Here is a 26562-nt window from a genome sequence, read left to right as displayed (position 1 = left end):
GACCCAGAGGTCTCTTAGGCTGTCTTCATTTCTTTTCATTCTTTTTTCTTTATTCTGTTCCGCTGCAGTGAATTCCACCATTCTGTCTTCCAGGCCACTTATCCGTTCTTCTGCCTCAGTTATTCTGCTATTGATGCCTTCTAGTGTAGTTTTCACTTCAGTTATTGTATTGTTCATCTCTGTTTGTTTGTTCTTTAATTCTTCTAGGTCTTTGTTAAACATTTCTTGTGTCTTCTTCATCTTTGCCTCCATTCTTTTTCCAAGGCCCTGGATCATCTTCACTATCATTATTCTGATAATGGAATGGTTGCCTATCTCCATTTCATTTAGTTTAGTTGTTTTTCTGGGGTTTTATCTTGTTCCTTCATCTGGTACGTAGCCTTTTCATATTGCCTATCTTTCTGTGAATGTGGTTTTTGTTCCACAGGCTGCAGGATTGTAGTGCTTCTGCTGTCTGCCCTCTCTTGTTGATGAGGCTATGTACGAGGCTTGTGCAAGTTTCCTGATGGGAGGGACTGGTGGTGGGTAGAGCTGACTGTTGCTCTGGTGGGCAGAGCTCAGTAAAACTTTAATTCACTTGATTGCTGAGGGGTGGAGCTGGGTTCCCTCCCTGTTGGTTGTTTTGCCTAAGGCAACCCAACACTGGAGACTACCTGGGCTCTTTGGTGGGGCTAATTGAGGACTCTGGGAGGGCTCATGCCAAGGAGTTCTTCCCAGAACTTCTGCTGCCAGTGTCCTTGTCCCCATGGTGAGCCACAGCCACCCCCCACCTCAGCAGGAGACCCTCCAACTAGCAGGTAGGTCTGGTTCAGTCTCCCCTGGGGTCACTGCTCCTTCCCCTGGGTCCCGATGCACACACTACTTTGTGTGTGACCTGTAAGAATGGAATCTCTGTTTCCCTCAGTCCTTTCAAAGTCCTGTAATCAAATCCCACTAACCTTCAAAGTCTGATTCTCTAGGAATTCCTCCTCCCATTGCCGGACCCCCAGGTTTGGAAGCCTGACGTGGGGCTCAGAGCATTCACCCCACTGGGTGGACTTCTGTGGTATAAGTGTTCTCCAGTCTGTGAGTCACCCACCCAGCAGTTATGGGATTTGATTTCACTGTGATTGTGTCCCTCCTACCATCTCATTGTGGCTTCTCCTTTGTCTTTGGATGTGGGGTATCTTTTTTGGTGAGTTCCAGTGTCTTCCTGTCGATGATTGTCCAGCAGCTAGTTGTGATTCTGGTGTTCTCACAAGAGGAAGTGACAGCACGTCCTTCTACTCCGTCATCTTGGTTCAGGGCCAGGGAAATGGAGAAACCAGCTCTTCTCACCACTTTTCAGCCATTTTCACTCACTGCATATGTAGAAAATGAAATAGTTTTCAGCACCCTGGGGTGAATGGATGAGGATGCTTGCTACTGAAGACCAGTGGCCCAGGGGTTCTGGCTGCCTCAGGCTCGACTTCGCCATGGGTGAGAGCTAAGGAGATCAGGATCTCATTAGTCCATAAGCCGTTTGTGGCTGACTGCTGGAGAAACTCAATGTGAGGAAACTTTTAAGGAAAGAAAATGTAAATGAGATAAGAGCTTTGGGTGAACTTTTTAGGAATAATTATGTTTTAGGAATGTCCATCTAAAAATAATCTCTCCAGGGACTTCCCTGGTGGTCCAGTGGTTAAGACTCCACACTTCCACTGCAGTGGTCACAGGCTTGATCCCTGGTCTGGGAACTAAGATCCTTCATGCCGCATGGGGTTGAAGCTAAAAAAAAAAAAACTCTCCAGATATTCAACAACATGAAAATTTAGAGTTGTGCTAAATTAAGTTAAATGATGGAAGTTTATTAAATAACTAGGTCATTTCCAAATAAAATAAGATACTGAAACATTAATTACTGAACACTGGCTTCCTTTTACAGAGAAACAAAAGGTTTAGAACTATTAATAAATGTTTGATGGGCTTCCCTGGTGACCCAGTGGTTAAGAATCTGCTTGCCAATGAAGGGGACATGGGTACGAGCCCTGGTCCGGGAAGATCCCACATGCCGTAGAGCAACTAAGCCTGTGCACCACAACTACAGAGCCCACGTGCCTAGAGCCCATGCTCTGCAACAAGAGAAGCCACCGCAATGAGAAGCCCGTGCATTGCAATGAAGAGTAGCCCCCACTCATCGCAACTAGAGAAAGCTCACACACAGCAACAAAGACCCAACGCAGCCAAAAATAAATAAGTAAATTTATTTAAAAAAAAAACTCTCAGCAAACTAGAATAGAGAGGAAATTTCTCATCTTGATAAAGACGATCTACAAAAAAACCTACAGCTAACATCATACCTAGTGGTGAGAAACTCGAAGATTTCCTGCTAAGATCAGAAATGAGGCAAGGATGTCCCCTCTCACCGCTGTTTTTCAACATCATACTGAAAGCCTAGCTACTATGATAAGACAAGAAAAGGAAATAAAAATATTCAGATTGAGAAGGAAGAAATAAAACGTTCTGTGATCAAACAGTTTTGGGGTTTTTTTTAGAACAATAAACACCTTTATTACATGAGCTAAGATAGGAGGGAAGAGGATTTATTTGCCTTTCCAGGCCTTGATTTTCCTCAGATAGAACTCCAGCTCCTTTCCCTCTAGAACATAACCATCTGCTCTGCCACACTGTCCTGGTCTTGAAGCAATGCATGCAAGAAACTTGCCCTGCTGGAACTGCTCCTCTAGAAGACTGCTGATTTGGGCATTCTTTTTCCTTTCATCATATTTCTTCTGAATTTCTTTTTTGAACGTTTTTTGTTTAAAATCACTTCCTCTTCAGGAGCCAGCCTGTCCCCCTTCTTGTGGCCCAGTGTATAGTGAGACTCGTACCACTGTTGGTACATGTGCTGTCAATGAGCACGACGCAGTTCTTCACCAGGGTCTTAGTATGGACCAGTTCATTGTTGGATGCATTATAGACAATATCAATGATCCTTGTCTTGCGTGTACAACACTCTGAGCCCCAGGAGAAGTTCCCAACATCCAGCCTCAAGGCCCAGTACTTCTTGTCACCTCCTCACACACAGACTGTGTGTATACGGCGGGGGCCACTCCTGGTGTTGGCAACGGGATGTCCCAGCTCATACTTCCACTTCTTGTGGTAGGGCTTTCTCTTGCCCCCAGTCTTGCAGCGCTTGTGCCAGTTGTCCTGAGAAATGCCTCCGTGTGGAAGTGGGGTCAGGAGCCTGAGCCAGGGAGCCCGGGGCCAGCCCACCAACCCAGCACCCTGCCTCACGCTCAGCTCTCCAAGGTTGGCTCCTCCATGATCAAACAAACTTTGATCATCTATGTAGAAAATCTGAAAGAATCAACATTAAAAAAAAAAAAAAAAACTCCTGGAACTAATAAGTGATCCTGGTTGCAAGATACAAGTTTGCAGGACACAAGATGGATATTCAAAAGTCAACTGTTTTCTTACAATGAAAAAGTGGAATTTGAAATTAAAAATATAATATCATTGTGGAATCTAAAATATGGCACAAATAAACTTATCTATGAAACAGAAACAGATTCACAGACATAGAGAATAGACTTGTGGTTGCCAAGGGGAGAGGTGTGTGGGGGAGGGAGGGAGTGGAAGTTCCAGGTTAGCAGCTACAAACTAGTATTTATAGAATGGATAAACAACAAAGTCTTACTTTATAGCACAGGGCACTATATTCAATATCCTGTGACAAACCAAAATAAAAAAGAATATATTTATATGTATAACTGAATCACTTTGCAGTACAGCAGAAATTAACACAACATTGTAAATCAACTATAGTTCGATAAAAAGAAAAGAAAAAATCTAGTATCATTTACATTAGCACCCCCAAAAATGAAATAGGTATGAATCTAACAAAATATGTACGAGATTTATATGAGAAAAATCTACAAAACTCTGATGAAAGAAATCAAAGAAGAACTAAATAAATGGAAAGATATTCCATATTCATGGGTAGGAAGACACAATACTGTCACAATGTCAGTTCTTCCAAACTGGATTGTGATTCAACACAATCCCAATAAAAATCCCAACAAATTAATTTATGGACTTTAATAAACTGATTCTAAAGTTTCTATGGAAGGGTAAAAGACCCTGTTTGCATCTTGATTTGTCTGCTGAAAATGTGAACTAGTAAAAATGAAGTAACTGGAAAAAAAATAGCCAACACAATATTGAAGGAAGAGAATAAAGTTAGAGGATTGACACTACCCAACTTCAAGATTTACTACAAAGCTACAGTCATCAAGACAGTGTGGTATTGGTGGAAGAATAGACAAATAGAGTAACAGAAGAGAGTAGAAAGCCTAGAAATAGACCCACATAAATGTAGTCAACTGATCTTTGACAAAGGAGCAAAGACAATACAATGGAGAAAAGAGTCTTTTCAACAAATGGTGCTGGAACAGCTGGACATCATATGCAAAATAAATGAATCTAGGGACTTCCTTGGTGGTGCAGTGGTTAAGAATCCACCTGCCAGTGCAGGGGACACAGGTTTGATACCTGGTCCAGGAAGATCCCACATGCTGCGGAGCAACTAAGCCCGTGCGCCACAACTACTGAGTCTGTGCTCTAGACCCCATGAGCCACAACCACTGAGCCCATGCACCACAACAACTGAAGCCCATGCACCTAGGGCCCATGCTCCACAACAAGAGAAGCCACCACAATGAGAAGCCCACGCACTGCAACGAAGAGTAACCCCCGTTTGCTGCAACTAGAGAAAGTCTGCACACAGCAACGAAGACCCAACGCAACCAAAAGTAAAATTAAATTAAAAAAAAATGAATCTAGACACAGACTTTACACCCTCCACAAAAATCTACTCAAAATGGGGGGGCTTCCCTGGTGGCACAGTGGTTGAAGAGTCCGCCTGCCGATGCAGGGGACACGGGTTCGTGCCCTGGTCCGGGAAGATCCCACATGCCGTGGAACGGCTGGGCCCATGAGCCATGGCTACTAAGCCTGAGCGTCCGGAGCCTGTGCTCCGCAACGGGAGAGGCCACAACAGTGAGAGGCCCGCGTACTGCAAAAAAAAAAAAAAAATTTACTCAAAATGGATCGCAGACCTAAATGTAAAACAACAAAGCTATAAAACTCCTAGAGGGTAACACAGGAGACAAACTAGATGACCTTGGATATGGCAATGACTTATAAGAGACAACACTAAAGTCATGATCCATGAAATAAATAATAGATAATAATTTCATTTTAATTAATATTAAAAACCTCTGCTCTGCAAAAGACACTGTCAGAATGGAAAGACAGGCCACAGACAGGGAGAGAATATTTGCAAAAGACATATTGATAAAGGATTGTTATCCAAAATATACAAAGAATTCTTAAAAGTCAACAACAGAAAACTAACAATCCAACTTAAAAATGGGCCAAAGACCTGAATAGACAATTTGCCAAAGAAGATATACAGATGGTAAACACACATATGAAAAGATGTTCCACATCATGTCATAGGGAAATGCAAATTAAAGCAACAATGAGATACCACTACACACCTATTAGATTGGCCAAAATCCGGAACACTGACAACACCAAATGCTGGTGAGGATGTAGAGCAACAGGAGTTCTCATTCATTGGTGGTGAAAATTCAAAATGATGCAGTCACTTTGGAAGACTGGCAGCTTCTTACGAAACTAAACATACTCTTAGCATATAATTCAGCAATCATGCTCTTTAGTATTTACACAAATGAGTTGAAAACTTATGTCCACACAAAAACATGCACATGAATGTTTATAGCAGACTTATTCATAATTACCAGAACTTGGAAGCAATCAAGATGTACTTCAGTAGGTGAATGAATAAAAAATACTGTGGTATATCTAAACTACGGAACATTATTCAGCACTAAAAAAAAGAACTATCAAGCCGCGAAAAGACATGGAGGATCCTTAAAAGTATATTACTAAGAGACTTCCCTGGTGGTCCAGTGGATAAGACTCTGCGCTCCCAACGCAGAGGGCCTGGGTTCAATCCCTGGTTGGGGAACTAGATCCCATGTGCATGCCGCAACGATGATCCCGCATGCCGCAACTAAGACCCAGAGCAACCAAAATAAATAAATAAAATTTTTTTTCTAAAAGTGTATTACTAAGTGAAAGAAGCCAATCTTAAAAGGCTGCATACTGTATTATTCTTTAGGGGAGGAAAACTTTTCCTTTCTCCCCTTCTAGGTTTCGTGGCTGGTTTAATAATTAGACGTAAGACATTAACAGGAGAAAAATTTAATTTGTACATATGAGTGCTTGAAGGAATGTGAGACTCAAAGAAGTTACCAAAGCAGGCTGCTTCTTAACCTTTTAGACAAAGAAACAATTACTTGTGAAGATTTGACAAAACAAGGGGGTTTGGACTTGGGGTAGCAAATTAATGAAAAGAAACAAAATTTGTTTATAGAGCCTTCTCAGCCTTGAATTCCCTATCCCTGACAATAAGGATGATTTCTTGGGGTGGCCTAATCTGCTCTCCAATTCCAACTATATGACATTCTAAAAAAGGCAAAACTATGGAAACAGTAAAAAGATTAGTGGCTACAGGGGTTAAGAGGGGAGGGTAGGAGGGATGAATAGGCTGAGCATAGAGGATATTCAGGGCAGTGAAATTATTCTGTATGATAATATAATGATGGATACATGTCATTCTACATTTATCAAAACCCATACAATGTACAACACCAAGAATGAACACTAATGAAACTATAGACTTTGGGTGATAATTATGTAAGATTCATCGATTGTCACAAATGTACCACTTTGGTGTAGAATGTTGAAAGTGGATGAGGCTGCTCTGTGTGGGGACAGAGGGCTTACAGGAACTCGGTGCATTTTCTGCTCAATTTTGGTGTGAACCTAAAACTCCTCTGAAAAATAAAGTCTGTTTAAAAGGAAAAAAACCCATAATGAGACATCATCTCACACCCACTGGAATGGCTACTATCAAAACAAAACAAAACAGAAAACAAGTGTTGACAAGGATGTGGAGAAATTAGAACTCTTGCGCATTGTTGGTGGGAATGTAAAACAGCACAACACTATGGAAAATGGTATGGCAGCTCCTCAAAAACTAAAAATAGAATTACCGTATTGATTTGGCAATCCTACTGCTGTATATCAAAAATAATTGAAAGCAGAATCTCAAAGAGATATTTGCATACCCATGTTCAAAATAGCAGCATTATTCACTATAGCCAAGGGGTGGAAGCAACACAAGTGTTCATTGAATGGATGGATAAATAAAATACAATGTATACATACCATGGAATATTATTCAGCCTTAAAAAAGGAAGGAAATCATATCACATGCTACAACATGGGTGAAGCTTAAAGACATTGTGCTAAGTGAAATAAGCCAGTCGCAAAAAGACAAATACTGTGTGATGCCACTTGTGTGAGATATCTAGAGTAGTCAAATTCATAGGCACAGAAAGTAGAATGGTAGTTGCCAGGGGCTGGTGGGGAGGAGAAAATGGGGAGTTACTGTTTAATGGGTATAGCGCTTCCGTTTTGCAAGATGAAAAATTCTAGAGATCAGTTGCACAGCAATGTGAATATACTGTACTTCACACTACTAAACAGTACACTTGAAAATCATCAAGAGGGACTTCCCTGGTGGTCCAGTGGTAAAGAATCTGCCTTACAATGCAGGGGACGCAGCTTCGATCCCTGGTCAGGGAACTAAGATCCCACATGCCGCTGGGCAGCGAAGCCCACGTGCCACGACTACTGAGCTTGTGCGCCTCAACTAGAAAGCCTGCGGGCCGCAAACTACAGAGTCCACACGCCCTGGAGGCTGCATGCCACAACTAGGGAAGAGAAAACCCACACGCCACAACTAAAGAGAAGCCCGCGCACCAAAACGAAATGCCCATGTGCTGCAACTAAGTCCTGACGCAGCCAAAAATAATAAATTAAATAAATAAATCTTTTTTAAAAAAAAATCATTAAGATGGGGAATTCCCTGGCAGTCCCATGGTTAGGACTCCACGCTTTCACTGCCGAAGGCGTGGGTTCAATTCCTGGTGGGGGAACTAAGATCTCACAGCTGTACGGCATGGCCAAAAAAAATAAAAAATAAAATAAAATGATATATTTTAAAAAATCATTAAGATGGTAAATTTTATGTTTTTTTATCATGACTAAAAACTAAATAAAGTAAAATTTTAATAACGTAAATTAAAGAAGCTAATTATTTTTTAGTGGATCAAAGACCTAAATATAAGAGCTAAAAACATAAAACTCTTAGAACAAAACATTGGGGAAAAGCTTCACAACTTTGGATTTGGCAATGATTTATTGATGTGACACCAAAAGCACAGTCAGCAAAGGAAAAACTATATAAATAGAACTACTTGAAAATTAAAAAAATTTTTTTTCATCAATAGACAAAATCAACAGAGTAAAGAGGCAAGTCATGGAATGGGAGAAAATATTTTTAAATTATATATATCTGATAATGGATTAACATCCAGAATATATAAGGAACTCCTACAAATCAATGACAAAAAAACAAACAACCTGATTTTTAAATATACAAGAGCTTGAATATACATTTCTCCAAAGAAGATATACAAATGGCCAATAAGTGGAGAAATTGGAAGTATTGTGCTTTGCTGGTGGGAATGTATGCAACTGCTGTGGAAAATGGTATGGCAGTTCTTCAAAAAATTAAATGTTGAATTACCGTTATGACCCAACAATTCTGCTTCTGGGTATATACACAAAAGAAATGAAAGCAGGGACCTGAGCAGATATTTGTACACCAATGTTCATAGCAGCATTACTCACAATAGCCAAAAGGTGGAAAAAACCCAAATGTCCATCAGTGGATGAATGAATACACAAACTGTAGCATATACATACAATGGAATATTATTCAGCCTCAAAAACAAGAAAATTCTGACATTCACTGCAACATGGATGAACCTTGACGACATTATGCTCAGTGAAATAAGCCAGACACAGAAGGACAAATATTGTATAATTCCACTTACATGAGGTACCTAGAATAGCCAAATTCATAGAGACAGAAGGTAGGACAATGATTCCCAGGGGCTGGGGGAAGGGGAGAATGATGAGTTAGTGCTTAATGGGTACAGAGTTTCAGTTTAGGATGAAGAAAAGTTCTGGAGATGGATGGTGGTGATGATTGCACAACAACGTGAATGTACTAAGTACCACGAAACTGTACACTTAAAAATGGTTACGGTGGTAAAATTTTATGTTATGTATATTTTACCACAATAAAAAAAGACATCCAACATTATAATTTCATTTAGTGACATAAAACTATATACATATCTTTCATTTTAAACAGGTTATGGAAACAGTGGTAACTTACATACCTCATAAAATGAATCAGGAAATTTAGAAAGTTTAAATCATGAGAAATTTAACCCTGGTCATGTACAAACCAGAATATTGTGTTGACATTATTTTTATATGGTAAACTACTTTTCCAAGACTCTCAACCATGCCCAAAGCTCTTTTATCTTGGAATTAAAGCTTCTTCTTATCTTTTAACAAAGGCTATTATGCACATAGACTTTCGAGTGTCTACAGACATAAAAAACACAGTTGAATAACTTTGTTTTAGACAACTTTTACATTTATTTGGACTAGATAGTTCTAGAGTGTGCACATAACAATCGAATGTCTTGTTTTGTTTTCCGTTTTAATGGTAATCTTTAAGTTTACTGAGAGCATAAGAGAGAGGAACAGAAAAAGTGAGAAGCAGCTGGCTTTGGACCAATCTGAAATTGTTATTTTAAGACTACTTATGTTTCCTCTGCAAGGGAAGGGAAGAACTTTAGAAACAGAAAAACAGAAGAAACCACATTACAGCTGGTTTAGAGAGTAACTTGGGCCTTTGACTAATTTCTCAAGCCTTACAATTAGAAAGCCCACATTTACTAATCCCCGAGGTATGGAAATGGAGGCATGGAGTTCATCCTACATTAAATAAAATGATCTCTCTTTTCAACAAACAAGACAATCTCTTCATGAGAGTTTGTTTTTTGCTTGAAGGTGTCTCTTAAATGAACAATCTTTTCAATGTCAAAAGCCCCCCAAAGTGGGCTTCCCTGGTGGCGCAGTGGTTGAGAGTCGGCCTGCCGATGCAGGCCGCACGGGTTCGTGCCCCGGACCGGGAAGATCCCACATGCCGCGGAGCGGCTGGGCCCGTGAGCCATGGCAGCTGAGCCTGCGTGTCCGGAGCCTGTGCTCCGCAACGGGAGAGGCCACAACAGTGAGAGGCCCGCGTACCACAAAAAATAAATAAATAAATAAAAGTTTTTTAAAAAGCCCCCCAAAGTGGCTACTGCAATTCCAAATTGTCACTGGTGAAATTGGAGCAGTCAGAAAACTAAGTACAAGTTGGTGGTGTTGTGGTTAGAAAGCATGCAGCAGGTAAGTGTTTGACCAGGAAGAAACCCTTTTTTTAAACAGCCCATGGAACCGAATGGTCCATAAGGATGGTTCATGTGTAACTTTATTTCTCTGAAGCTTGGCCAAAGGCCAATCAATCAGCACCCATCAGAGCCAGATACAACCTCCTAATTCTAGGCAAACTAAGCTAAACAAAATAGTTCTCAGGGATACAAGGACAAGATCAAGGAGGAAATCTTTACAAGGTTTTGAAATGATGACCCAAGACAAAGAATGTCCAACTAGAGAATGAACTTATCAGGGTTATGCCCATCTCTCCCATAGAATTTTCATTCTCAAGAAGCAGCAAATGCTGGAGAGGATGTGGAGAAAAGGAAACCCTTGTGCATTGTTGGTGGGAATGTAAGTTGGTGCACCCACTACAGAAAACATCATGGAGGTTCCTCAGAAAATTAAAAATAGAACTACCATATGATCCAGCAATCCCACTTCTAGGTATTCATCCGAAGCAAACAAGATCACTATCTTAAAAAGATATCTGCACCCCCATGTTTATTGCAGCATTATTTACAGTAAATCCAGGACATGGTAACAAACAAACACACACACACACACACACACACACACACACACAGGAGCATTTTTCAGCCATAAAAAAGAAGGAGATCCTGCCAATAGTGACAACATGGGTGGACCTAGGGGACATTATGCTAAGTGAAATAAGTCAGACAGAGAAGACAAATACCATATTATCTCATTTACATGTGGATTCTAAAAAAACAAACAAACTCATAAATACAGAGAACAGATTCGTGGCTGCCAGAGGCGGCAGGATAGGAGTGGCAAAATGAGTGAAGGTGGTAAAAGGGCATAAACTTCCTGTTACAAGATAAATAAGCTCTGGGGATGTAATGTACAACAATGAGGACTATAGTTAATAATACTGTATTGTATATTTGAAAGTTGCTAAAAGAGTAGATCTTAAAGTTCTCTTCACAAGAAAAACATTATGTAACTATATGTGGTGATGGATGTTTATTAAATTTATCCTGGTGTGTGATGATCATTTCTCAATATATACATATTTCAAATCATTATGTTGTACACCTAAAACTAATACAATGTTGGGACTTCCCTGGTGGCACAGTGGATAAGACTCCACGCTCCCAGTGCAGGGAGCCCGGGTTCAATCTCTGGTCAGGGAACTAGATCCCACATGCATGCCGCAACTAAGAGTTCACATGCCACAACTAAGGAGCCCACATGCTAAAACTAAGGAGCCAGCAAGCCACAACTAAGGAGCCCGCCTGCCGCAACTAAGACCTGGTGCAACCAAATAAATAAATATTAAAAAAAAAAAACTAATATGATGTTATATGTCAATTACATCCCAATTAAAAAAACACAGTTTTCATCTTATAAAAAAACGTTCAAGACACTGGGCAGGCAGATAGACCATAGAACAAGTGTTAGAAGGCTAGAAACAAGTAACCAAAACAACCTCAAGAGGCCTTATTCCTGGAAAAAAACAAAAACAAAAAAACTCAGTGCTGAGGGATTTCAACAAAACATCAGATCTCAGTTCAGCACGAGCTTGTCTCCTGACCATGGACACCTCAAATAGGTAGAGACTGGGAGGAGTATCAGATGCACACAGTATTACTGATTCAAGGGTCCTGGTCCAAGGTTGGGAGGGCTTCTGCTGAATCTTGGTGAACCTCCAATTCTGTCAACATCCTCCAGCCAAAGACCAGCAAGAGCTCACCCGCAACTGAACAAGTGCGGTTTGTTTTTCATTTCAGCAAAGTTGGATGCACATCACAGGGGAACCCTGAGGCAACTCAGCAAGAGGGTGTTGGAAAGAATTTGTTATGGGATTAGGGCTCCTGTAGGCATTTTGGAGGAGGGTTCAAGGCAGTGGGTTTCCCTCTGGATTGGATGCTGTCAAGAAGTGGGGGTAATTTTACGACCAGAGGATGTATAATAAATCCTATCTGTAAGGCAAGAGGAATGAATGAAGGCTAAGGGTGTGATTGGTAAAGAAGCAGCCCTCGTACGTGCCAGGACCAGAGGATGCCTGGTCATTCTGGGAGGTTGGGACAATGGTCAAGTTTTTGTCTGTGGTCAGACCTGATTATTGAGTGGAATCCTGTTTCTTGATCCATCACAGTCACATAGTGACCTCATCTGATGTTGAGGTCCTATGAAACTGGTCATGTTCAACAGAACACCAAGGCCTACTTGTGAGTGCCAGGCCAGCCCTAGATGTCAGGGGCGGTTTTCCTCTTTCTTGTAGTCTGATGTAGTAATATCATATGTAAATAAATGTCTAGTTATTACTATGACTAGTTAGTAAATTAACTGATAAATGAATTTGAATAAACCCAAAATCTCTGTTGTACGATTCCACTTATAGCAGTCAAATTCATAGAGACAGAAAGTAGAATGGTGGTTCCCAATGGCTAGGGGGAGAGGGAAGGGGGAGGTTATTGTTTAGTGAGTACAGAGTTTCAGTTTTGCAAGATGAACAGAGTTCTGGAGATGGATAATGGTGATGGTTGCACAACACTATGAACGTACTTTATGCCACTGAACTGTACACTTTAAAATGCTCTAAATGGTAAATTGTGTTATTTATATTTTGCCACAATTTTAAATATAAAATAAATAAAAACATCTACAAAAGGTTTGAGGCAACTACTAAATCGTACCACTGATGAAGTATTTTATCTTCTTGATTCATTTTTTAGTAAAAAAAATTAACAATTTAAAACAACTATCAATTGTAATGATATGGGTCAAACTTAATAAAATACTTCATATATGAACGAAAATCTAACAAGATTATTACACCTCACAGTTTGCATTTTTTCCTCTCTCACTGTTTTACATGTTAAACAGAAATAAATGTGGTCACATGTAGAATGACAGAAATGAAGTAACTCAAATTCTATTTCTCTGTCTTTAAAATCATTAGGCTATCGGGACTTTCCTGGTGGCGCAGTGGTTAAGAATCCGCCTGCCAATGCAGGGGACACGGGTTGGAGCTCTGGGCTGGGAAGATCCCACATGCCGTGGAGCAACTAAGCCCGTGCGCTACAACTACTGAGCCTGCGCCCTACAGCCCGTGAGGCACAACTACTGATCCCATGCACAAGCTCTGTGAAGGGTTATTTTGTATGCGGAAATCTTCAGCCCTGGAGGACCAGGCTAGAAGTACAAGACATCTCTACCACAAGGTGACCTCCAAGAACTTTTGGAGGGAGGTCATCACCCACGTAACTAACTGTGAAGGTTTACCTGCAGAGGAGAAAATAGCCAGGTTAGTTTCCTCCCATCTCCCCAAGTGTTGTCCCTCTTCTGGGATAGGAAATGAGGGTAGGCTTTGGAATAGAGGAAAGGAAGTGTCCTCCCAAATTTAAGGCTACCAGTGTGGTCCAGCCCAACATCAGAGAGTCTCTGGAGGCTCTAAAGCAGCAAAACTGCTTCTTTCTTCGAGAAGATGGCCAGGGTGAGCCAGAACCTGAACCTTCCATCACTTTCTCTCTCCTGGAGCCACTGATGGTGGCAGAAGTGGTAACTGGCAGACCGATGGGAGCAGAGCCCCAGCTTCCTAAGGACACTCCAGCTGCACCAGAACAGGGTACCCCACCCCTGCTGGACCTCTGGCTACACAGTGGGGCTTGGCAGCAACAGTAGCCAGAGAAAATGGGGTGCTTCTGGAGATGCCCCAAGCTTTCTGGGGTCCTTTCCAATAAACATCTGCACCCCAAACTAGCCAGGGCAACTGAGTTGCAGACCTACCACAGGAAGGAGGACATCCTTGGGAATGTGAGTAGGGCCCCAAGCCAATTAATAGGAATATTAAAAGACATGTAACTTTTTTTTTTTTGAGGAGGGGGAATCCAAGCTGTTCCTGTCAGCATGATTTCATCCATGCAGTAGGCCAACATGATGTCCTGTAGGTCAAGGTTGCTGTGCACTGACTTGCCTAGAGCCAGAGAACCCCAACCCCTAAGGTTTATTCACTCATCATTGGCCACAAGCCTTCAAGGCTCATTCACTGCAGTGTTCTTCTTTCTCCTAGCTCTGAAAATGCCCCTTCCTTCTTTTCTAGCTGAACAATGTATCTAAATTTTGTGTAATATTTTATGCTGAGAGTGCAGGGACCTCTCCTCCTCCCCCATGTCTTGGCAACACAAGTATGTCTGAGACAGCATCCCTGTGGTAGTCAGCATCCCAGACAGTCCCTAATGATTTTTCTTTACAGGTATCCATGGTCCTATGTGGTCCCCTCTCACACTGAATGGTGTTGACCTATGTAACCAATAGGATGCTACAGAAATGACAACATGTGGCTTCTAAGGCTGAGTCATAAAGGCATTATGCTTCCACCTTGCTCTCTTGATTCTCTCACTTGAGGGAAGCCAGACACCAGTGCACGAGGACACTCCAGTCCCCCTGTGGAGAGGCCCTTGTGGTGAGGGACTGAGGCCTCCTGCCAATAGCCATGTGAGTGAGCCACCTTGGGAAGAGATCCTCCAGTCCCACCAAGCCTTCAGATGATGCAGCCTTGAGTAACATCTTGACTTTGTGAGAGACCCTGAGCCAGAACCACCCACCTAAGCTGCTCCCAAATTCCTGACCCACAGAAACTAAGGAATATATGTCTATTTTTGTTTTAAGCTACTAAGTTTTGGTATAATTTGTTGCTAAAACAGTCCCCCTCCCCAGTTTACTACTCTTCAAGAAGCCACCTCCTCACCTTTGTCCAGAACGCCCCCATCCCCATAATGGCATTCTGGACGTGAGCAGTGCAAGATCCCCACTGCCCACAGACTTGGGTCCCTGGGTGTGGGCTCCAAGCCCATTGGAGTTCACGTCCTTTGCAGACTATTAGAGCTCTCATCTCCTGGCCCCACTTAAAACCAAGAGATATCAGTGGGACTGGGAAGTGGGGGAGTGGGGTGTCACCAGCAGACTCCCCATCCATACTCTGCCATGACTATATATTCTAAGGGTATACGTGAGACCCTTCCTAATTTCCAGTGATATAGAAGAATTTTTCCTATTACTTCTGTTTGACTATTTTGGGGAAAACTGGAAAAGGAAAGCACAGATCTGGAACGCTATTTTGGAATGGGAAATTACTAAAACCCTGGCTTACAACATTATAATACTTACTAGAAAAGTCACTCTAAAGTGGCAGGGGGCCCAAGGGGACAAAACTGGAGTCAGAGTGCCCTGTGATGGAGCTAATATTGGCCAATGAGCAGTGATGATCTCATTGTTATGAAGACCTCATAGTTATTGTCACGATAAATCATTGTATTAGGTGAATTCTGACAGCATGGGCTCCATTAGATATCAGAGTGATCTGAGATGCTCTGGCCCTTAACTCTCTCTTGGCCAGGGCCTTGTTTGGGAGCTCTTGTTTATGAACACCCTACTGTATGTGCCAGGCACTGTGCTGAAAAGTGGCAGAATATGCCATCCCAAATATGCCACTTTGGCATAAGAATTATTGAGCTAAAGGCTCTTGAAGAAATAGCAGTTACGTGAAGGGTACTCTGACCTCCGCTTTTCTTCCTGAAGACAGGAGACAAAATTTGTGAAAGATCTCTCTGTACCAGGAGGAAAGATTCTTATCACCAGAGATGGGAAGTCGAGACCAAGAGAAATCTGCACAAACACACCGTATTAAAATAACTCATCTTTAGTCTCCCCATTTTTTCTTTTTTGGCCACGCCACACGGCATGCAGGATCTTAGTTTCCCAACCAGGGATCAAACCCTTGCCCCCTGCAGTGGAAGTGTGAGGTCTTAACCACTTGACCGCGAGGGAAGTCCCTCCCCATATATTTTAGTTACTTTTCCACAATTGTCTCTCTTTGTCCAGCCTACTATATAAACACTTAGGCCTGGCCACTTCTCTGGATCTTTGTTTTTCCTGTGGGGGCTCCCATGTAAAGATCTATATGCTTTTCTTCTTTTAATCTGTCCCATGTCAATTTAATTCTTGGAACCAGCCAGAGATTCTAAGAGGACAGAGGTTAAGTTTTGCCTCCCTACTGTGCCAAGGTCTCCATTTATGTCTCACAGTCCCATGAGATACTGCTTTCATCCCCATTCTCTAGATGGTGAGACTGAGACCCAAAGCAATCGAGGACATTCCTAAGGTCACATAGCCATAAAGTGGTAGAGCTTAGATGGACATCTGAGTCTATCTGAATCCCCAGCTTTTCTACCACAATGTACAGAGGAATGAGTCACAGATGGCTTCCAAGAAGAAGAGACACTGGCCTGGCCCAGCCCTTGAATAATCAGAACAAGTTTATTAAACCCTGGAGGGGTAAGGGAGAGAATGCAGTGTTGAGCGCATCAAGGTTGTATGACAGGGCTGAAACCCAGGGTTCAAGGGAGAGAGTGGTAGGGAGCGAGGCTGCTGCACGCAAAGGCCAGCTCTTGAAGGGCCCTAAGTACCAAGCCTTAACCTGGAACTTATCCTGTGTGTCTGGGGGTCTCCTGGTTGTCCAAAGTGGGGGGTGACATGGTCAGATTTGGTGTTTGAAGACTATCTGGGGACAGCATGGAGGCTAGATTGGGACAGCAGTTCTCAACATCAGTGTGCATCAGAATCATTCTGGGCTCCCTGTAAAAAACATCTGGAACCACACTCAAAAGTCTGATTCAGGGACTTCCCTCATGGCACAGTGGTTGAGAATCCGCCTGCCAATGCAGGGGACACGGGCTTGATCCCTGCTCCAGGAAGATGCCACATGCTGCAGAGCAACTAAGCTCGTGTGCCACAACTACTGACCTGTGCTCTAGAGCCCGTGAGCCACAACTACAGAGCCCGCGTGACACAACTACTGAAGCCCACCCGCCTAGAGTCCGTGCTGTGCAACAAGAGAAGCCACCGCAATGAGAAGCCGGCACACCACAAGGAAGAGTAGCCCCTGCTCGCTGCAACAAGAGAAAGCCTGTGCGCAGCAATGAAGACCCGACACAGCCAAAAATAAATAAATAAATAAAATAAATAAATAAATCTGATTCAGCAGGGCTGGAGAGGGGCCCAGGGTCTGCATTTTAACAAGTTTTCCGAGGGATTCTGATGCAGGTGGTCACATGAAGAAACACTAGTAATCCAGAGGGAGAAAAGCAAGGAAACTAAGAACAAGGTTGTTGCCAGAGACAAATGATAAGTCCTTGAACCTCAACTGTGGCAAGGAAAATGGAAACAGCCTAACTACTATGGCAGGATAGTATCTTTATAATGTTACCACTTTTTTTCCCCTAGTAATTCACTCCGACCCCGTTTCAAATAGCTAGTCCATTCTGTGCTCATTGCTCCTCATGGGTGGAATGTGACAGGGCAGAAAATAAGAGTCTTTTCGGTGTGATACGTTGGACTTGTTTCAAATAACACAGGAGTTGGAATGGGGGGAGAAGGTAAAATTTATAGATAAATCAAGATTGGCCATGAGTTGATTATTGTGGAAGCTGGGTGATGACTGCAAGGGGACTCATTATAGAATTCTGTCTACATTTGTCTATGTTTTAAATTTTTATTTTAAAAAGATTTTTCTCTTTTTTTTTGCGGTACACGGGCCTCTCACTGTTGTGGCCTCTCCCGTTGCTGAGCACAGGCTCCGGACGCGCAGGCTCAGCGGCCATGGCTCATGGGCCCAGCCGCTCCGCGTCATGTGGGATCCTCCCGGACCGGGGCACGAACCCGTGTCCCCTACATCGGCAGGCGGACTGTCAACCACTGCGCCACCAGGGAAGCCCTAAAAAGATTTTTTTAAGTATTTCTGGATTTGGTTTCAACAAGGACTCAGGGCAAAGGAGAGAAGTGTCAGCCACAGCTGAAACGTTTTTTTTAAAATTAATTTATTTATTTATATTTGACTGCATTGGGTCTTCGTTTCTGTGCGCAGGCTTTTCTCTAGTTGCGGTGAGCGGGAAATACTCTTTGTTGTGGTGCGTGGGTTTCTCATGGTGGTGGCTTCTCTTGTTGCAGAGCATGGGCTCTAGGCACACAGGCTCAGTAGTTGTGGCTCGCAGGCTCTAGAGCTCAAGCTCAGTAGTTGTGGCGCATGGGCTTAGTTGCTCCGCAGCATGTGGAATCTTCCCGGACCAGGGATCGAACCCGTGTCCCCTGCATTGGCAGGAGGATTCTTAACCACTGCACCACCAGGGAAGTCCCTGAAAAGTTTTAAGAAACTTCATGAGGGGGAGGGGGAGGGGGAGGGGGAGGGGGGAGGGGAGGGGAGGGGAGGGGAGGGGGGAGGGGAGGGGAGGGGAGGGGAGGGGAGGGGAGGGGAGGGGAGGGGAGGGGAGGGGAGGGGAGAGGAGAGGAGAGGGAGAGGAGAGGAGAGGAGAGGAGAGGAGAGGAGAGGAGAGGAGAGGAGAGGAGAGGAGAGGAGAGGAGAGGAAGAATTGGCCCAGGGTGAAGAGGTTCCACTGACAGGAAACTTCTGCTCTTGGGAGAGAGAACTCATCTGATTAGTGTACTTGTGTACTTGGGAAGAACATGGTACATGCTCTGCTCAGCTCTGCCCTTCTTCCTCTTAGGATCTGCCACATCCACCACCCCTCCAGGGGCTCTGGAAGGGAGGTCCACCCATTCTAGCACTGCCATGACTGGGGGCTGGGGGTTCAGTTGCCCACATTGAGCAAATGCTCTGCCCTGGTCTTTGTCAGTAATATGGTAATATTCAGCCTCCACCTGCCTCTCCTTTGCTTCATTTTCCAGTATGTAGAGAACTCTAGTCAAGAAGACAGTGCCATTGGGACTTCCCTGGTGGTGCAGTGGTTAAGACTCCACACTCCCAATGCAGAGGGCCCGGGTTCGATCCCTGGTCAGAGAACTAGATCCCACATGCATGCCACAACTAAGGAGCCTGTCTGCTGCAATTAAGGAGCCCATGTGCCACAACTAAGAGGCCTTCAAGTCGCAACTAAGGAGCCGGCGAGCCGCAACTAAGGAGCCCGCCTGCCACAACTAAGACCCGGTGCAACCAACCAAATAAATAAATAAATACATATTTTTTAAAAAAGAAGAAGACAGTGTTATCTACTTGGGCTTCCTCCAGATACTCCAAAAGGAGGACTTCAGGGGTCTGGAGAAATGGAAGTGTTACCGAGTCCAAGCTCACTCTGCTCGCCACATGACAGAAGACAGGCCAATAAATCGGGAGACAAGGTGTTGAGGCAAGGAGTACAACTTTATTCGGAAAGCCGGCAGACTGAGAAGATGGCCAACTAAATTCTCCAAAAAAACATCTTATCGGGGTTTGGATGCCCATTTCTTTTACAGAACGAGGTAGGGGTGTGGGGGTGGGGTGGGGCTGGGGGAGGAGATGAGGAAGTAAAGTAAAAACGCTATACGTTTTGTAAATATCCCCTGGAATGGCCAGCCTCCGGGAGGGGATGTGTTAATTTCTTCTTACTTGCAGCCATCCACAGGCGGACAGGGTGAGGATGCTTCCCTGAACAAAGGCACTTTAGTTTAGCATTCAGGCAGAGGGGCAGGGTTCCCCGAGGCATTATTAGGCCATTATGTATAGACAGTATCCTTTTAGTGAACAAAAGCAGTGGAAAGCAAAGGTTAAAGTAAAAGAAACAGATCCAACATGTAGTCAGATTTGGCTCTCCCCTGTCACAGAAGTAAAGAAGAGGAGGATGGAGGGAAGCGATGAGAGCACAGAGAGAGGCCGGAGGAAAAGCAAAGAATCCAAGAATAGAGGGGAAGGTTGCCTGGGGAAACAGCAACACCGGGCATGGAGATGGCTCTGGGGCACATCTAGGCAAAAAGAACCTTAGGTAACCTCACCAAGATTCTCATGAGGCAGGAAGAGAGCTGGGGTCTCTAGTAGACATGTGAGTGAGAACAGCCAGTTCTCAGCAGCAGCCACTGGGGACAAATGACATCTCCATGAATGCCTGTGTGGATGGATGACCTTGAGAACTAGATACACCTGTACACACACACACTCACTCTCACTCTCTCTCTCACTCTCTCTCTCACACACACATATACACACACTCACAGTTGAGTACTAGATAAGACTCCAGGGCCTTAAACATAACCCCAGGGAAAGGGTAAAACCCTCAGTTAGCTGTATGAGGCCCATGGTGCCCAACCTCACCTGTGCAGATGGGACACTATGCTGATCTGGTAATCTGGTTTGCATCACCCTTATAGTTTCCCCTTCCCTCCTCACCACTCAAGCAGTTAGTTCTGTAACTGTTGCCTTGCAGGAGGAGTAAGGTAGATCACAGAGTGGAAGGTAGGAGAACTTGCAAACCATCCTGGATGCTGTGTTTCAAAAGCCCAAGCTCTTACAGACTTGACAGTCAAGGCCAGTGGCCTTCAAACTTTTGCTTCATGCCCCCAAAAAGCAGTTTTAAAAACTACACACCCTCTCATTCAGGACCAGCTACATAAACTGGAGTGCCTGGTACAAAATGAGAATGTGAGCTCCTTGTTCAAACATTATTAAGAATTACAAAGGACTTCCCTGGCGGTCCAGTGGTTAAGACTCTGCGCTTCCACTGCAGGGGGCACAGGGTCGATCCTCCATGCTGCACAGCATGGCCAAAAAAAAAGAGAGAGAGAGAGAATTTCAAGAAGGTGATGGCAGAAAGTTAAGCCAAGCCCAGAGCCCTTCCGAATAAGGGACCCTGAGTGGCTGTGCAGGTTGTACATCCATGAAGCTGGCCCTGCTCTCACACATTTTAAGGTTAGCATATTAAAAAAATATATAAGTGTAAGCAGTGGCAAAAGATGTGATTTTAGTACCTTGCATACATGCTTTAAAAATATTTTCTTCCAGTTCTCAGAGCAGTATAATAAGTTAATTAAATGTATGAGAAAGGTCTGTCATGACTATTCATCAATATTGAATGGATAAACAAACTGTGGTACTTCCATACAATGGAATACCACTCGGTACTAAGAAGGAATGAGCTATGGATACACACTACAAAATGGATAAATTGCAAAGTAATTATGCTGAGGGAAAGAAGTCAGGCAAAACAGAGTGCATACTATATGAAAATATAGAACATTCATAGAGACAGAAAGCTGATCAGTGTTTGCCTGGGGAGAGGGGAAGGAGTGGGAAGGAAAGATTACAGTCAGGTGGAGCCATGTGGCTGAAATCTCCCCAAAAGAATGTGAGTGAAAGTGATGTATAGTCATTACTAGGTATTGCTCATAAAAACAGCCCAGGCAACCCTCGCTCTATCTTTACCATCCTCTCCTTGAATGGAGAGAACCTGGATGAGGGCGGAGCCACAAGACAGAGAGGGCGTGGACCCCTGAATGACTGCATGAAGCAAAGTCCCCTTCATCCAGCATTGAATTGTGACATGAACAAGAACTAAACTATTATGGTATTAACCCCCTGACATGTCGGGGTCAGTTGTTACAGCAGTTAGCCAACCCTGACTAATACAGAGCCCAATGTAATCTCCCTGCCACGAGATAGCTGGCTGTTTCCCTCAAAGTAAGGCTCCACCTGGGGGCTCAGGCTGGTTCCCTGAGGCTTGCAAATTGGGTGCAGCACAAAGAGTAGGCCAGCCGTGGGAGGGAGCAGTCCGTAATACTGGGCCAGTTTTCTCATAAACCCACGGAGCAAGTCCTGAGATGGCTAGGGAAGGAGACTGCCTGATAGCCACAGAAGGAGCCAAACTGCCCACCAGGCTCTTAAGAAGTTCTTCTGTAGTGAGACCCTTTGGTGAGTGTTCATCTGGCACACTAATAACCCTATGCTCTGAAGCCATTCTGGGCAGTCTATCCACATTTATCTTCCTCAAAACTTCTTGTCACTAAGCCTTCAGTCTGGTTCCTTCCAAGTCCCTGACCAACAGACTAAACCATTATCCAACGGCTAGGAATCAGTGCATCTTTACTTTGGGGCCTCTGGGCACACTTCCCTTTTCCAGGTCCCTCAGGCCTTCTCGGAGGAAGACTGGAAGACCCCAACAATCCATTTCCGGCTGGAGCCAACATCACGTGCAAAGCCGTTTATAAACAGGGCTTTAGATTATTCTTCCTTAGTCAACCCATCACAAACAACTCTCCAGGAGACCATGAACATCAGTAGGAGAGGAATGTAAACAACTTGCTCAGGCAACCTACTTGTGCTTTTAGGGCCTGCTGGACTGAGGCCATATATGTCACTTCTTCTTCATGATGGAGTACTGCTGGCCATCCCTAATTCTATGACTAGGTAGATCAGATAACATGGTAGCTCAGGTCACGTGGTCACCTGCTATGCCATGGTCAGGCATCCAATTTCCACACACCCGGGAAGCAAGCCAGGAGATGTTCCTCAGAAGGAAAACAACTGCTGAACAAGGTCATAACTTTGCTCCAAAAGCCAGTGCCTGAATATAAGGGCCAAAGGCAGAACTACCTACTTTGCAGCCTGATCCAGTAAGAAAACCTTCTCTCCTTGTATGGTCCCCCTTCAAGTTGATAGCTTTCAAGTGACCCAGTAATAGGTAAAAATAATATACCTAAATATGGTATATTTTATAACCAAATAAAGAAGCCCACCAAGTACAGTACTGCTTTCTGAGTGGTCAGGAGTGTGATGTTCAGCAGCTTGTCATTTATTTGGTGCAGAATATCAAAACACACCCCAGAACCCTAGATAGTTCACTGAGTAGACAGGCCACTATATATTCGTGGGATTTATTATCTGCTCTCTGGCACACACATCATGCTTACCAAATCATCTAGGGTATCTGCTACTTCCTGTTCTCAAGGTCCTTCAGGATATTGTCATCAGCATCACAGTAGATTAGCCTGATATCCACTGAAATGGTGATTTGGTCAAAAATTCTGATAAACTGAGTATGTCCAGAGAGTGACATACCTCTGAAGCAAGACAGTAAAGGTCTACTGTTGCCCCTGCCAGAGGAACACAAACTTTTCCTGAGGTTTGGTATAGAATAAATAGCATTGACTAGGGTCTTCCCTGGTGGTCCAGTGGTTAAGACTCCATGCTCCCAATGCAGGGTGCCCAGGTTCAATCCCTGGTCAGGGAACTAGATCCCACATGCTGCATCAAAGATCCCACGTGCCGCAGCTAAGACCTGGCATAGCCAAATAAACAAATAAATATATTTTTTTAAAAAAGCATTGATCAGGGCTTCCCTGGTGGAGCAGTGGTTGAGAGTCCGCCTGCTGATGCAGGGGACACGAGTTCGTGCCTCGGTATGGGAAGATGCCACATGCCGCGGAGCGGCTGGGCCTGTGAGCCATGGCCGCTGAGCCTGCGCGTCCGGAGCCTGTGCTCCGCAACAGGAGAGGCCACAACAGTGAGAGGCCCGTGTACTGTAAAAAAAAAAAAAAAAAAAAGCATTGATCAGACCTATAATTGTGGGCCTACAATTGCACTGGCCTACCAGAATGAGTTTATCATAATGCTCGGTCATGATTTAAGACCATTCATCTTCTCTGGTTTTGTTTTTTGGGGTTGTTTTACTATTGCTTTTATAAATTTATGTATTTTATTTATTTATTTTTGGCTGCATTGGGTCTTCGTTGCAGCACGCAAGCTTTCTCTAGTTGCAGCGAGCAGGGGCTACTCTTTGTTGCGGTGCACAGGCTTCTCATTGCAGTGTCTTCTCTTGCTGAGGAGCACGGGCTCTAGGCGCAAGGGCTTCAGTAGTTGTTGCACGCGGGCACAGTAGTTGTGGCTTGTGGGCTGTAGAGCACAGGCTCAGTAGTTGTGGTGCATGGGCTTAGTTGCTCCACAGCATGTGGGATCTTCCCGGACCAGGGCTCAAACCTGTGTCCCCTGCATTGGCAGGTGGATTCTTAACCACTGTGCCACCAGGGAAGCCCTATCTTCTCTGTTGATGTATGAATGGATAAAGAAAATGTGATATAGACAGATAGATAGATGGATAGATAGATAGATAGATCTTCTCTGTTGATGTATGAATGGATAAAGAAAATGTGATATAGATGGATAGATATCTGTATATGTATATAAAGGAATATATAAATATCTACTATATATAGGAATATATATGAGGAATATACAAAAAGTATATATATATAAAATATAAATGAATATTATTCAGCCTTAAAAAAGAAGGAAATCCTGCCATTTGCAACAACATGGATGAAACTAGAGGACATTTTAAGTGAAACAAGCCAGTCGCAAAAAGATAAATATTGCATGATCTCACTTATATGTGGAATATTAAAAAAAAAAAAAAAAGGTAAACTCATAGTAACAGAGAGTAGAATAGTGGCTACCAGAGGCTGGGGTGTAGGGAAAAGGGGGAGGTTTTCTTAAGTAGAATGGTGGTTGCAAAGGGCTGAAGGGACAGGAGAATGGGGAGTTATTATTTAATGAGTACAGAGTTTCAGTTTTACAAGAAGAAAAGTGTTCTGGAGATAGATGGTGGTGATGGTTGCACAACAATATGAATGTACTTAATACCAATGAACTGTACACTTAGAAATGGTTAAGACAATAAGTTTTATGTTACTCAAATTTTACCACAAAGAAAATAAATGAATGGGAAAAAATACCATCTATCCTCTGTTCTGGACAAACTGAAGAGGTAATGTTGATATAGTGGGAATCACCCTGAATCTTTCAAATCTTTGATGGTGGTGCTAATCCCTGTAATGAGATGAAGTATTATTTTTTCATTTGGCAGTTAGGGAGAGCTCCAGGGCCTTCCATTTAGCCCTTCCTCTCAAAATAGTCCTTGCTCCCTTGGGTTGGGCCAATGTCAGAATTCTGCCCTTGTTGATGGATCAACAGCAACTCTACATATAACCACCATATGGTTTCAGGACACCACTGGCCCTGGCATGAGACAAGTTGCACTCAAAACTACTTTTAAAAATTTGTACTATACGCATGTCATACATTCAAAAAAGAAAGGGAGGGAAAATATCCCAGTTTTAACAATTAAATACATAATCATTACATTTTTTAAATGTTCCTTTGTGTACCACTCAAAATCCTCTCGCACACATACCACTTTTTTGGAAACACTGACCTAGTACATGCCCCAGTCATCTCATCTTTATCACACTTGTAATTGTGTATTTAAGTGTCCACTCTCCCCACCAGACTGAGACGGTGAGTCTCGCTGTCCCAAGCACCAAACGCTGGACTCCCCGTGGACCATACACTGAAAATACGAATCTAGACGATCCCTTTGTCCCTTTCAGCTCAGGCTGTCCACGAGCCCATGAGTTCTGGCTGGCTGATGTTGAGCAACCATTTCGCCTTTTGCAGCCTCGGTTTTCTCCGCTGCAAAATGGGAACTACTGTACCTGCCACTCAGTGTAGGTACAAGGAGTCAGGTCATGGCTGTGAAAGTAGCGTAGCAGTACAGAAATTACGAATTCACTCATCCATTTAACAGTTATTAAGCGCCCAGGGCCGTGCAGCACGATTACTACAGAGCACACCCTCCCCTCGCGCAGGTCTCATCCCTCGGATCCTGGGATGGGGAGGGCGTTTCCTCACCAGGTTCACTCTTCCGCGGAACTCCGGGTGGTGACCTTACTCAACATGGCGCAGGCAGCCTCGGGGGCTAGTGCGGCGGCGCGGACTCTGCGTGCCCTCTGACCTGCTGGCAGCGACAGAGGGGGAGCCGGGCGCCGCCATATTGGCTGTTGTCTTGCGAGGGGAGAGGTGGCTGCGGCGGTGGAGGCGGAGGCGGCGGCGCGAGTGAAGCGAGGGAGCGGCGCGAGCAGCAGCATGACTCGGAGGCGGAGCAGGCCGAGTGGCGGCGCGGGCCGGCGCGAGCGGGCGCGGACCGCGGGGCCGCAGAAGCCCCAGGCGCTGGAGCCCCCGCCGCCGCCGAGCCTGGAAGCAGGAGCGGGTGCAGGGCCCCCGGAGGCGCCGGCGGAGCCCTACCGCGACGGCCCCAGGGAGGAGGACGACCCCAATCTGGCTCCCGGTCCCCAGGTAGGAGCGAGCGAGGCAAGTCTGGCTGCTCGGGCTCTTTTACCTCCCCGGAGCGGGGCCGGGACGGGTTTGGGGATGGACCATCCTCCCCCGGCTGGGGCCAGAGCCTTACCCTCTGGGCCAGGGCTGAGGCTTTCTCCCGCAAGGCGGGAGTGGAGTCTGGATCCTTTGGTCCAAAGCCGAGGCAC

At 44.2% G+C, this 26562-nt stretch overlaps 1 protein-coding gene and 1 pseudogene across 2 annotated transcripts in view; one reads left to right on the top strand and one right to left on the bottom strand.

Annotated features, from left to right (window-relative positions):
* Positions 1 to 2561: 2561 nt before the first annotated feature.
* Positions 2562 to 26166, bottom strand: LOC136120329 (small ribosomal subunit protein eS8-like; annotated as a pseudogene).
* The window catches only part of FAM193B (family with sequence similarity 193 member B), a 31933-nt gene continuing 31446 nt past the window's right edge, over positions 26076 to 26562 (top strand). Inside the window, exon 1 of one of the 2 annotated variants that reach the window (XM_065874039.1) lies at positions 26076 to 26374. In XM_065874039.1, coding sequence (XP_065730111.1) covers positions 26165 to 26374 — 210 coding nt within the window. In that variant the 5' untranslated portion in view covers positions 26076 to 26164. The remainder of the gene's footprint in view (positions 26375 to 26562) is intronic. The other variant, XM_065874038.1, reaches the window with a different exon arrangement.

The sequence above is a fragment of the Phocoena phocoena genome, chromosome 3 (assembly GCF_963924675.1).
Source record: "Phocoena phocoena chromosome 3, mPhoPho1.1, whole genome shotgun sequence".
Lineage (NCBI taxonomy): Eukaryota > Metazoa > Chordata > Mammalia > Artiodactyla > Phocoenidae > Phocoena > Phocoena phocoena.
Note: the sequence above shows the minus strand (reverse complement) of the source record. Positions and strands in the feature narration are given on the sequence as shown.